Source organism: Drosophila suzukii, chromosome 3, assembly GCF_043229965.1.
Source record: "Drosophila suzukii chromosome 3, CBGP_Dsuzu_IsoJpt1.0, whole genome shotgun sequence".
Lineage (NCBI taxonomy): Eukaryota > Metazoa > Arthropoda > Insecta > Diptera > Drosophilidae > Drosophila > Drosophila suzukii.
In genome coordinates, this window is record NC_092082.1 from 62,746,005 (window position 1) to 62,759,153 (window position 13,149).

A 13,149-nucleotide genomic window follows, 5' to 3' on the forward strand; every position below is an offset into this window, starting at 1 on the left:
GAAAAATAAATTTGGTCCGCGCACGCGACGCCCAAAGACATTTCCCTCGGAGGCGGTTTAAGAACACCCACGACCTTACTATATATCGGCAGTTCACCTTGCCGGCAGCGGATGGCTCCTGATTTTGGGACCAGGACCCGGTGATTCTCGTTTCCAAGCGGTAAAAGTTTGCCGGTTGACTTTTAAGTTATATTGTGAGTGGCCGCCGGTCGGAGACATCCAAACTTGGCCTGCATCTCGCCGGTCTCGCCAACCTTAAGGAAAATGCGTGTGAGTGTGGTTCTGAGCCCTGTACTGGAGCCTTCATTGGAAAAATTCTTCCCACCAGTAGTGATAGAGAAAATAAGTGCCTAACTTTGTTGAAAACTCGAGCATAATTATAGTGGCACTAAAATCTCCCCCAAAACAGAATTCTCTACCACTAAATATGACATTTTTCCTGTTTAGGTGATGAATAAACATATTTTTTCTGGGATTATGGATTTCCTCTAACCTCCAACATAAAAATTCTTTGCCCATATCCAGGATTTTGTCGTGTAGGAGATTTCAAAGCAACATTTTTTGTGGCATACCTTTTGAATACGACACTTCCGATTCTTGTTACTTTATCGACGCTCGTTTATAAAATGTAATGTAAATGTTTATTATGTGATTTATTTATATTTTTTTTTAAACGAAAGATCTCACGCTCTAGCCTTTTAATAACACCAAATCAAAAACCTTTTTTATTGAATCTTCTTTCCGTGGGTACCTAATTTGATTTACATTCTTTATCTGTTTTTTTGTAAGTGCAGAACCCAGGACAGTAAAGTTTTAAGGAGCTGGGGGCATGTGGGTGTGGGTTATTCCCCTGTCAAAGCAGCAACTGATGTAATGTAACAAGTTTTCCCAGGATACCGGCTAAATTGGCTCATAATTTGCCCAAATATTTGAGCAATCAAACGAAAAGCTTTGCTAGAGCCCAGTCCAAACCAACTCGTTTATTTTCAGTGTGGGCATAAATCACTAAAGGCATTCTTCACCTTGTTCCGCAATTATGTGCACTGCGCAAACTTTGATTTAAATTTGTAAGCCTCCCGCCCTGGCAGAGGCAGCGGTCAATAACTTGTCAGCCGTTTGACTTGCCTTTTGCCAGCCTCATGAAAAATGTATTTAGGTAGGTCAATTCCCGAACCTGTTGATGCCCGGGAACAGCTTTTAAGCAGGGGACTTTTGCGCAGGACCGTTCCCAGGCCCACAAAATTTCCCTAGGCGCGAAATTTAAAACTGTTCCCAGAAACAGCTGTTTTTCGTAAATGGGAAACAACAGCTTTTCAAAGAAAATTTGACTGGAATGTAATTGTTCTTTAAAAAAGCCGATGAACTTTAAACACTTTCAACAAAACATACAAAATTAAAACTTCGAAGTAAATAAAAAACACTTTCGTTTTGATTTTTATATAATTAACTTTTTATTTTTCATAAATATGCACAATTGCGTTGCTGAATTTGTTTGCATTTTGATATAATATATATAATTGTAATAAGTAAACCTAATCGCGCTTAAAGTGAAACTAAACGACAATTTTGCATCTCTTTTTACAGAAGTTATTCGTACATCGATTGCATATTTTTGTTTTATTATTTTTCAATATTTATTTAAAAAATATCTTCGCTTATTAAAAATAAATCGCGCCTTATAAATAGAATTTAGTTTCGATTTGAAATACTTGGAATGCACAAAAATAATTTGTCACCTTTGTGGTCGGTTTTTGAATAATTGTATGCTATATATAATAAAGAGTTTATATACATGACGTCCAGTAAATGGCTGTGCATGTACGCTATACCCTTGCAGACGGTATTATATTTTAAGAAGGAAGTTTGCATGGGAGAAACACAATTAAAACGTGCTCCTATCTACAGACTTCTTACCCACAGTCATTTTACGCGGTACCAAGAATAGTTTTCTAACATTGTTAAAATCGGACGACTATATAAAGCTGACATGAGTTTAACTGCAAGGATACATAAACATCGGCTTGCCGAACATAACTCTCCTGTTTTATTTTAAAGCCATTAGGTTCTCTTGAAGTGAAATCCTATTTGATTTAAATTGGTACTTTCTCTATGCATATTCGAATAACAAATTGTATATGCTCTAGGAGATGCCTTTGCATTCAAAACGTGTTTAAAAAGGTTGCATTGATTAAAAATATATATGTGAAGTTTTAAATATTTCATTACTCGTTCGTTCGTGGTTTGTAAATATAGCTTTAATAATTGAATAATTGGACCATTTGTTTTAACGTTGTTGTGGCTTAGAATTCTCTAATGGATACAGTATATATATAAACGTTTCTTGTTCCGCACGGTTCCCAGGTAATTATATGTATGTATATCTAAACTAACTCGGCTCATTTACACTGTTGTTTAACCATAAATTGTATGTTGTAATCTGATGTAACAAATTGTTAATCGTAGGGTTAAGTTAAATGTTAAATGTTTAAAACGCTTTACAAATGTGGCTCGCCTTGCTTTCGTTGCCCTATCTAGGCTCGTTATAGTTTTGTATATATAAACATAAGTATATATAGACTATAATGATATACACTGACAATTCTCACTAATTGAATTCAGTTAACATTTTGTGTAATTAACTCTGTAACGCGATAACTATGGGTTGTTATTGCTTTGCTTAGCAAATTCGTTAGGTTTGTTTGTTTCTATCGTAATCCGGTATATATAACTTGATCTATAAATCTGTGTTTGTTATGTAGAGCTAACGTAACAACTTGGCCCCCAGTATATTGAAGTTTAAGCTTTGTGGGTTCTGGTGTGTATGTACATAGCGTTAAGCAAAGATATCCCCTCCTTAGTGCACCGCATCTATATCTCGCTGGGCCCGCGATATCTTCAGCTTGTCCTTGGGCGTGTTATCCTCCCCCGACTCCAGGGCAAACATCTTCATCTTCTCCTTGAACGATAGCTTTTCGGGCACCGCATCTCCAGCGCGTTGTTGCTGTTGCTGCTGCTGCTTCTCCGCCAGACGACGCGTGCGAGGATCTCTGCGTGAAGGATAAAATAATTGAGTTAGAGGTTTTAAATGTGGCAAGTGTCTAAGTCACCATACCTGTAAACCTCTTGCGCTCCAATAACGCCGGGAGTGGATTGCACAGAGGTATTCCAGAGCGCAGCATCGGGAGTGGCTGGCATCGATGGAAGCATGGAGGCATCCAGATTGTGTTGCAGATACTATACGAATTATTTTTTAATTAATAACCAATTCTCCTAAGCATTAAAAAATAAACGAATGTACTTACACTCGTATCTTCTCTGATGGTGTCCAAATCCTGAGGCTCCATACCGTAGTTGTCCATGATATATTGCTGCTGCAGCTGTTGTTGCTGGCTGTTTGCGCCTACAAAGTTGTTCTCTTCATCATGGAAGCTCACCCGCTTGTTATCCCTCTGCATCAATGGCGGCGGCGGAGGTGGTGCGCCCAATCCTCCAACCATTCCACTTCCCGTGGCCGAAACGTAGGCGGCATTTAGCTCCATGGCGCTGAGCGGTGATCCCTGCATGGTGTTGTTGTTCAAGCTGCCACTCAGGTTGTTGTTATTATTGGATTGGGTGTTCAGGAGAGAAGCCTTCTTAATCTCCACGGCAGCTGCTGCCTGATTACTAGTCGCTGTTTTGAGTAGACCCATGGACGAGTTTCCAGTGCTGCCCCGCAGTTTTTGCTGTGACATGATCAAGTATGAACTGTTCCTCTCTGGTGGCGGTGGTGGTGGGACAACGGCATCTAAGGTCTCGTTGTTATTATCCTTGTCAAGCATTGTGAGCTGATTAAGCTCTTTTGCCAAATTCGATATCGGATGCTCCGTGTGCAGATGCCGCTCGTCTGCGAAACTGGCTGATTTCTGCGATTTTGACGGCGAAGAGGGTGCAGTGGGACCCGCCCCTCCCTCGGAATACCGATTATGCTTGAGTATGCTCTTCGGCTGCTGAGTGTTGCTGCTCGTGGGTTGGCTAGTCGCTGGTGGCGGCTGTGGTGTTGGCACTGATTCCACCGGACTGCTGCTGTCCGTAATCTCCGCCAGCTTGATCTCCGTCTGCCGGTAACTCGTGATGGGTGTCTGTATGGCACTGACCTGACCGCCGCCAGCCAGTCGGAACAGCTCTTGCACGTTCTCCTTGTCGTACTGCTGCTCCTGATCCTGCTCCTCCTGTTCTTGCAGTTCCTGCGCTCTTCGCTCGAAATCTCGCTCCAGAATCAAGGTTTTCAGTTGCTCCTCCTGCATGGGGGATCGGGAAATGATCTGCGAGAGCTCTGAGATCTGCTGCTCCCGCCATTGGCGAATGTGTTCGCGTCGCATTTCAAGGTCCTTTTCACGCTCCTCCCTTTCCCAGGGATTGCTGCCGCTGTGAAGACTACGACTGTTGGCTTGGCTTGACGCCATATAGCTGCCCTTTGGTGGGTCCAAAGTGCTGGCCACGTAATTCATCCCCGGAGCAATCTGCTGCGTGGCTTTGAAAAGCGGATGCGTAGCAGTGGGCGGCAGTGGGGGCTTGTCCTCCGCCAGAAGCGGTTGCCCAAGATATCGCTGCTGTTGCTGCTGTGGTTTAGGTGCTGTACTTGGTGGAGCGTTTGGTTTGTTGGGGGACTGTAAGCTGCCTAAAGGTTTCGGAGGCAGGGCTATAAAGTTGGGAGATGGTTGCTGCTGCTGTTGCTGCTGCAACTGTTGCTGCTGGAGTTCGTAGAGAGTGGCTGGGTCATGAAGCTGACTGCGTCTGTACTCCAGACTGCCATTCTGATAGCCACCTGTGAATTCGTTGACATTCTGCATGCTCTGGCTGCTGCTCATCAGAGGTTGCTGCTGCTGTTGTTGCTGCTGCTGCTGCAGGGGCAGTTGTTGCTGTTGTGGCTGCTGGTGGTGGTACATGTTGCTTATGTTGGGCATCGATGGAGCCATCATCTGCTGCATGCGCAGACTGTGCTGGAAGTTCTGCTGGCTCTTGGTGCGATTGTTCAAGGTGAGCTGGTGCTGCTGCTGCTGCTGGCCGTTGAGGTTGCTACTGCTGAGTGCGAACTGTTGCTGCTGCAGGGAGTGCTGTTGCTGCTGTTGTTGCTGCTGCTGTTGCTGGAGTTGCTGCTGCGCCGTCTGTTGGCTGTGGTAATAGGCAGAGACGGGCCGAGTGGGCGGCAGATTAGCGTTGGCCTGCAGATGTTGCTGCTGCTGGTAGGGAGATGGCTGTTGCTGTTGTTGTTGCTGTGGTGGCTGCGGTGCAAGCGGGGAACTGCCATTGTAGGCACTCATGGCGGCATGTGCGGCAATCGGCGGTCTAAAATGAAAGCAATTAATGTGAGTAGGAGCAAGAATCAAGGGTGTTCCAGTGGTTGCTTTTGGTGGGTAACAAGAACTTCATCATTTACACCAATTAACTAAAACGTGTCGAGTGCTCTAAAACATTTGTTTACTCTCGCTTCTCCTTCTGAACAAGTGGCGTGTGTTTATTGCAAAGGTGCGTGCCTCTGTACAGCAGCAACATTAAAAAAGGAACGACAGCAGCTAATTACTCACGTACTTGGGACATTTCTACAAGTTCATATTCTTTCTTAATGGGTATAAAGCCATAAAGTAATTTCTTTAAACGCAATGTCACCCTAGAATTACACACATGAGAGTTAGAAAAAATGTAAACTAACACACACTTTTCTGTGGCCACACCCACACACTACAGCTGACCTCGAGCAACACCCCCCAAAAACACCTTTGGCATTGTTGTAAATTATTAATTGCACTCGCTGGTTGGGCTTTCTTTGAAGTGTGAACTCCAGATGGTCAGGATTTTCGGGGGCAAACAGTTTAAGCTTGAACACTAATTCCTTTCTGCTTAATTTTAAGCTTACCTAGTGATTGACAAACATTGATAACAAAATAAAAAAATTGTTGCTTAGTTTTAAGTTGCCCTAGTGATTAACAAAGAAATTTAATCAAATATAAAACATATTTTACTTTAGCATGGAAAAATAGCGTAATTTAAACACACCAAACTTCTTCTATATTACCCTAATTAACATTTTTTGTTATTCCCCAGTGATGAAATTAATTTCAGTGACGCCTGTTAAAGATTCAATTACTCCTGCCCGTGAATTTTACATTTTTTTGTTTCCAACATCTGGCATCTACTGACTTTAAATCTTTAACCTTCCCGTATACAGATTAAACCATCTAATATCGGTTATTTTTCGCAGCGTAATGGTTTTCCGGCTCTGGTGTATACAGAACAAACCCATCAAAAACACACCAACAACCAAAGTTAACCAAACAATTCCAGCGAGAACGATTTTAGTGGTCAGCTGAACACAACTGAATTTCAAATGACATTTTAAAGTGGATATATGTGCAAAACAAAACACAGCACCGGTCAGAACTCTAGCAGAAAACATAAGAATAGTTTTGCCCAAAACACTTTAATGGCAATAAATTAACTGTAACTAATAAGGCGACCACTTTTGAATACAACGTTCAACATACTCTTCTTTTATGCCAACAATTCCCGAAACCCACAATATATGATCAATAAATTACCTCTCGTTCAGAATCGGTTGGCTTTGGTTTTGTGCCCGATAAACGCTGAGATTCTGATAGAAACCCTGCTCGTTGCCGTTTCCATTTCCATTTGCATTTGCATTGTTGTGGCTGCCATTTGGCTGACCCAGCATTCCGGCTCCGGCCCCTCCCACTCCTGCCGCTCCTCCGACTCCTCCCATGGCCGATGTATTGTTATGCAAACTGTGCGTGCTGCGTGACTTGGAATTGGCCAGGGCTGTGTTGAAAACGAGATGCATTCGGGGAGAGAAAAATGAATTAGTCTCTGGCTTACAAGTCGATTGGATTGTGCTCCGATTACGGGGATTGGAGGAGGGATAAGGCTGTGCTGTTCACTTACATATGGTACCCGATCCCGTGTGGTGATGCAGAGCCGGCACCGATTTGCTGTTGGGCAGGTGTGCAGCTAGGGGATTGATGATGCTACTACTGTTGCTATTGCCTATGGTGTTGTTGTGGCTGTTGTTCAGGTTTTGGCTAAGACTGAGGCTGTGATTCGGATGACTGTTGGCTATCAGCGGACCCAGGGATTTGGTCGACTCGGCGCCGCCCATCCGCGTCAGATCGCGTTCGGACATACGTCGATTACCTGTGGTTTTCGTGTTCCCAGCAACATCATCATCATCAACGTCAGCGATTGAGTGCATGGTTTGGGATTTGAGAGTTGGTGGTGGAGTTGGGGTTGATTGTGCGCATGGAGGGGAGAAAATAGAAGGATAGACAGTTTGACATTTTAGTAATTTCCTTTCAGTGTGGGTATGCGAAATGTGATTAGTATAATATTAATATATGCAAACAACATCTAATTGCACAGCTACAACAAAGACAAAATTCAAAGGGAGAATGAAACTATAAACTTGTATTTACACACTTGAATAATAAACAAATAGCCAACGAAAAACATTTGCCAATACTCTCGTTCTATACATATATATATATTAAATTCAAAGAAAAAAGTGAAAAGTTGAACAATTTAAAAGGTCAACACAGCTGCAATCAAATTAAATGTGAAGCATCAAAGTGAATTTAGAAGCACCTGAAAATTAAATACAAAACCTGTTTAATAACACAGCAGATATTTTGAGCACGCCTGACAGCATTTTATTTTGCTAAATTCGACTTTCCTAACGTTAATTTGCAAATACCCCAAGTTCACCAGCCTTGGTTTTTGGGGTTTTAAATTAATTAAAATCACAATGATTATTCGCCTGTTTGCGAACATCTTTATAATGGTCATAGATAAGCTTTTTGCAATTAAATAGTTGCATATGTATTTTATATGGTTGTTTTTGATTTGCCAGCTTAATACGAAGAGGGGTTATGTTTTCATTTCAAATTTTATCCTAATTTATCAAAATTAATTGCTATCAGGTCTACTCAACCATAAAATAAAATGTTGTCGGCCTGTGAAATCCATTAAAATATATTAAAATATGGTATAATGTACTTTTTCCTTTGACTAATAAGCGTGAAGCCGTTTACAATTAAAACTTTCAAAAATCGATTTAAATAGAACACAGTAATTTAATCTAAGAAACTTATAATTTGACTAACAAACATCCCAAACAAGAGATGCGGATGCAAAAAAGGAATTCAACTCATAAATACCGGCAAGAAAATATTCAAGATTGGATGTTAGCCCAATCGACTACAATAATGACAAGTAAAGGAGGATCAACCTACGACTCAACGGAGAAATTAAACAAATAAGCAAGTCTATTTATAACAGGCAAAACCAAAGGCTAATAAGTAGAACAACGAGGGAAACAACATGAACCTCGGTGCAGCTTGGTGGGGTTGTCATCTGTGTGTCGGACACACTGCTGTTGATGCTGGTCTTGTTGAGCTGGGCAATGGCACTTTCGCCCCTGCGCCACCGACAGCACTTGCATCACCCTCATCGTCATTATTATCACCCCCAATGGAATGGCCACGAATTTCGAGCACCTCGCAGTGGGCAGCACAGCAGCTGGAGGAGGATTCACCGGCCGAGGAGCAGGACTCGACTTCGCTGCAGCTGCAGGAGTAGCAATCATCAGTGGCATCTCCGCAATTCGGACAGCTCTTTGAAGTCCGCATATTGCTGGTGCTGCTGCTGCTCCTTCGCTTGGTGTTGCTGCTACTACTAGTGGCCAGGGAGAGCAGTAATTTGGCCGTGGAGGGCGGTGAGGAGGGCGCCCGGGGGCGTGGGCGTGTCTGCTTGCGACAGTGATGATGATGATGGTGATGGCGAGGATGTGTGCCAGGCTTGGCCTTGAGTTGCCCATGCTTTTGCTGTTTGTTGCGCTTCACTTGCCGCACACTGTGGGCCTGTCGATTGCTGCACATGACACTTTGCCGGCAGCTGGCATATCGGGATAACTCCGCCTCATCGTCCTGGCAACTGTCGTAGCATTTGAAGGTGGCAACTACCTGCTGCTGCTGTTGCTGCTGTTTGCCTTGATGTTGCTCTTGCTCGGGGGTCTTTCCGCGACAATGACCGCAGCAGGGGCAATCGCAGCCTGTTTTATCGCCGGGCTTTCCCGCTTCATCGTAGTCCTTGCCCGCACTGCCATACAGACTCCACTCCTTCAGCTGCTTGAGGATGTGGCCCTGCTCCGCCTGAGAGAGTTTGGCACATGGCTTGCTGCCGGGATCATCCAGGGCCGATGTGGAACGGGACTTATTAATGCTGGGCGGGAAGTTCTTGTTGGCATTGAAGTAGTCGGCCATCTCGCGGACCTTGCCCTGACCCAGGGGCAACAAAAAGCGGGGACTGAGGTTCACCTGGCTACTGGCCCTTCGGCTGTTTGCTTGCAAGGTGCTGGGAATGGTTTTGGATTTTAAGGTAGTGCTGGCACAATATCGATTGCTTGTATTTACAGTAGGAGAACGGGTGGAGGAACTTTCGATTTCACACACACTAGGAACTTGGATGCTGACAATTGGGGCAGCCGTAGCGACTCCTGACCTTTTGTGCGAGCGCTGGTTGTTCAGTTGCCGGTGACAAGGTGACTGATTCTGCCGGAGCAACGGCATGCGCTCGATGGATTCGCTGGATGAACGCTGGCTGTTGGACCCGGAACCTCCGGAGCTAAATCCATCCGCGGTGCAATTTGTTGCTCTCTTGCTATTTAACTCCCTGCGTATCTTCTGTATGAGCGGAATTCTTTCCGATTGCTCTGCCATCAGGGATTCCGTGGAGGAGGCACTGGCTGCAAAGTGGCTGATGGCATCGTGGGTATGATACTTTCTGTCGATTCCAGTGGCTCCTGGCTCAGCTTCTGCTGTTTGCTCCAGATCGAAACTGACTGTTTTTCGGTATCCCGCTGCAGGGTTTCTTTTTACAGTGGACGAGCAACCAGAGGTGGACATGCACGGTCGATGTTGTTGCTGTTTCTCCTCCTCTTCGTCGTCTATAAAGGGAATTTCATCTAAATGGGCCACGGACGCAATGCTCTCCTCATTCAGCGGCTGGTGGGCATCACTGTAGGCGGCAAAGTTCCCAAACGATTCCTGAGAGTCCTTGGGCGGCTCATCCTGGTACTCTTCGATAAAGATCGAAGGCGGTGGAGTTCTTCTCAGCGGTCTCATGGGACTAAAGTGTGTAACAGAGGGGGCCATCGGCGGTGGGTGATAGTAGGCACCCTGTTCGTTACCCAAATACAAACTGCTGGCAGATCGGGCAATGGGTCTAGTGTCCCGATACCTCGGATCGATGTGCAACTGGTGGCCCAGGGCACACAGTTCCTCCTGCAGACAGGAGGCACTTAAACGCCTCACTGGCGGTGAGGAGGCCCGCATGCAGGCAAAGGACTCACGACGACTTCGATTGAGACTGTCGTCCGAGATCGAGTTGCTGTAGTAACGAGCCTGCTGTTGGAACGAGGAGTGACGACGCTGCTGGCCAGGACTCAGATGCTGGAGAAAGTTGCTGGGGGAAGCTTCTAGCGATTCGAGTGGAGCAGCATGGGGGATGGGTTGGTTACTTGGTTAGCTTACACAACGTGAGTACGGTAGAGTAGAGTAGTGGGTGAGTATCTTGGATGACTGAGTGAGTTGAGTGTTCTTAGCGTCCTACCCAGCACCTGGAGTCGCTCTAATGTGTGTTTTGTATTGATATGTATGTGTCTAAAGTGTACTCCGTTGGGAGCTACTCACCACGCTGGATGACCGGGCTGGGCTGCTGCAACAACGTGGCCAGCCCGTGGTAGATTGCTCCCTGCTTGGCCACCTCCAAGCTGACCACCGGGCCCGTCCGCACCAGGTAGTCCGCAGCCCTGGAGCAAGAAATTTGGAAATAACTCCAGATCTTCAAGGAAATTTACACAAAGTCCATACCTTTCCTGGGTGATGCCAATCAGACTCTGGCCATCTACGCGAAGCAGCTGATCGCCAGCTTGCAGGCGTCCGTCGGCGTCTGCCGCTCCGCCTGGAACCACACTCTTGATGTAGATACCCAGTTTTTCCTGGCCAGCTCCCTTGGCTGCCACGATGGACAAGCCCATGCCGTTGCTGTTCTTGTGCAGCTTGATCAGCTGCAACTCCGGTTGGGGCAACTTGTTCGACATGGCACTGGAGCTGCGGGCCTGGAATGGATAAGAATGGTTATTAACAAAGGTCCCGCAACATCAAGTAGAGTTCGAGGGGCTCACATTAAATTGGTGCATATAAACCGTCCAAAGGCCAATCGAGGTGGGCTGGGCCGCCAGACGACACATGCCCTGCTGCTGGAGAGGATTGAGGAAGTCGACCAGACCTGTCGGTATGCCTCGCACAACGTCGCAGCTGAATCCGTCGTCGGGAAGCAGCAGTGCCAAGTGCAACTCAGGTGACTCTTCCAGCCGTACTTCTCGGCCATCGGCACGGGTCAGCTCGTCGGCCACGGACTCGGCCATCCGTATGGCCGTATCTACCAGGTTGCGCGGCAGCTTCTCCTGCTGGAGCAACGCAGCCATCTGCAGGGAGTTCAAACGGAAGCAGGAACAGGCCAACTGTTGAATCTCCTCTACGGAGGATTTGGGTGCTTGCAAAAACTGCGCACACTGGTTAATCTTGGCCAGGTGGCAGTCTGCCGCCAGCTCCAACCCTTGTCGTTCTGCCCACAGCTCAAGTAACTGCAGACGCTCTGTCATCACCTTGCCCCAGTCAGCTGTGCACATGTGAGAGTTTGCCACAATCTGGTAAAGTGGAACAGCGAAATTAGTGGATGTGGAAGAGGAGTTGTGAACCAGTGATGCCAACTAAATTGTAGGACACAGTTGGCGGGGTCTAGTGGGTATTCCAACATGGAAATAACATATTTTCCTCTTAATTGAACAACAAAATCAAAAATCGCATGTAAACGCAATTTCATAGAGAATTCTGATAAAAAAATTTCTAGGGTAAATTGTTTTCTTTTTAACTTCAGTTCTTAGATCTACTTTGACTACTATTCAAGGCAGTGAATAGTACATAATTTCAGCAACTCAAATTACTTTGGCTTTATTAGGTTAATTGAAGAAAATCAACCATTGGGATTTGAATTACTCTTTAAATATCTTAAAAATTTTAGTAACGAAGAAAAGAGACTGATGCAAATCGCAAACTAAATAAAACCTTGTTATACACAAAAAACCAAAAAAAGCATTAATTGGCATCACTGAGTGCATAAAACCTGGCCGTTTTAGGCCGCTCACCGTATTGAAACATATGACATTGATGTAGTGGAACAACTGCGAGAACAGCTGGATGGTTAGGGCTGCATTTACGCGACATCTTCTAAGGAGAGCCATCGCCGATCCCAAGACAGTCAGCACGAGTCCTGCCGCGGAGTCGTGGTCGATGTTTTCGGAGAGAAACTGGTTGAGGGTTTGGGAGAGTTCCAGTCGGAAGCAGTTGACCAGGTTGCGGAAAGCCGTCTGCACCGCCTCGGCCAAAACCTCTTGAGCCTGAACGCTGAAGGCGCTGATGTGTCGATCTGATTTAAGGAAGTGCAGGAACTCCGAGCTGTTGGCCATCCAAAAGGCCAGGATTCGGGGATCCGTGTACTGCTCCTGGACCACGCTGTAGACCAGGTTGGCCACGTGGTGCAGGAACATGGTCAGCTTGTGGGCACGCTCCGTGGGCTGCAGTTCCGGGCGGTAGTGGGTGGAGGCTCGATACCTGCGGATGAGTTAATTCCGTTTTAATCAGTCTGTATTAAATGGACCTGTAACCCCACTCGCATCTATTGATTTTCACGCTCGTCAAATGTCAAAGTTCTCTTTTACCCCGAATGGTTGACCGGTTTCTTGCTCCTGCTGTTTCGGTCTGGCCATTTCCCTTTTCCCATTTCCCCAACATCCCGCTGTCAGAACACATTAATATTAATAGCTCACAAATTGGGTCAGCAGCCAAGATAAATCATCATAATTGATAATGAATTGTTGATACTGGCGGCTGCTTCTGTTCAAGGGAAATGAGGATGTGGACTTTCTGCCCTCTGGAACATGTCGATCCACTTTATGTGTGGACATTTGTCAGCTGGTATTTGCTGGCCTCGGTCCATATGTAATTTGTCCTTGTCCGTGGGGTCTTGCTAAATGAAGCTCTG

At 45.6% G+C, this 13,149-nt stretch overlaps 1 protein-coding gene across 7 annotated transcripts in view; it reads right to left on the reverse strand.

The window, feature by feature from the left end:
• Positions 1-2,233: 2,233 nt before the first annotated feature.
• The window catches only part of cno (adherens junction formation factor afadin), a 48,956-nt gene continuing 38,040 nt past the window's right edge, over positions 2,234-13,149 (reverse strand). For 3 of the 7 annotated variants that reach the window (XM_036819285.3, XM_036819283.3, XM_036819286.3), the window contains 9 exons: positions 12,254-12,719; positions 11,231-11,755; positions 10,917-11,164; positions 10,737-10,855; positions 6,937-7,185; positions 6,576-6,813; positions 3,303-5,325; positions 3,113-3,234; positions 2,234-3,047 (listed from right to left, as the gene is read on the reverse strand). In XM_036819285.3, the coding sequence (XP_036675180.3) occupies positions 2,855-3,047; positions 3,113-3,234; positions 3,303-5,325; positions 6,576-6,813; positions 6,937-7,185; positions 10,737-10,855; positions 10,917-11,164; positions 11,231-11,755; positions 12,254-12,719 (4,183 nt within the window). In that variant the 3' untranslated portion in view covers positions 2,234-2,854. Of the gene's footprint in view, positions 3,048-3,112; positions 3,235-3,302; positions 5,326-5,568; positions 5,648-6,575; positions 6,814-6,936; positions 7,186-9,546; positions 10,523-10,736; positions 10,856-10,916; positions 11,165-11,230; positions 11,756-12,253; positions 12,720-13,149 lie in introns of those variants that run through there. The other 4 variants (XM_036819284.3, XM_070996589.1, XR_010654533.2 and 1 more) reach the window with 4 other exon arrangements.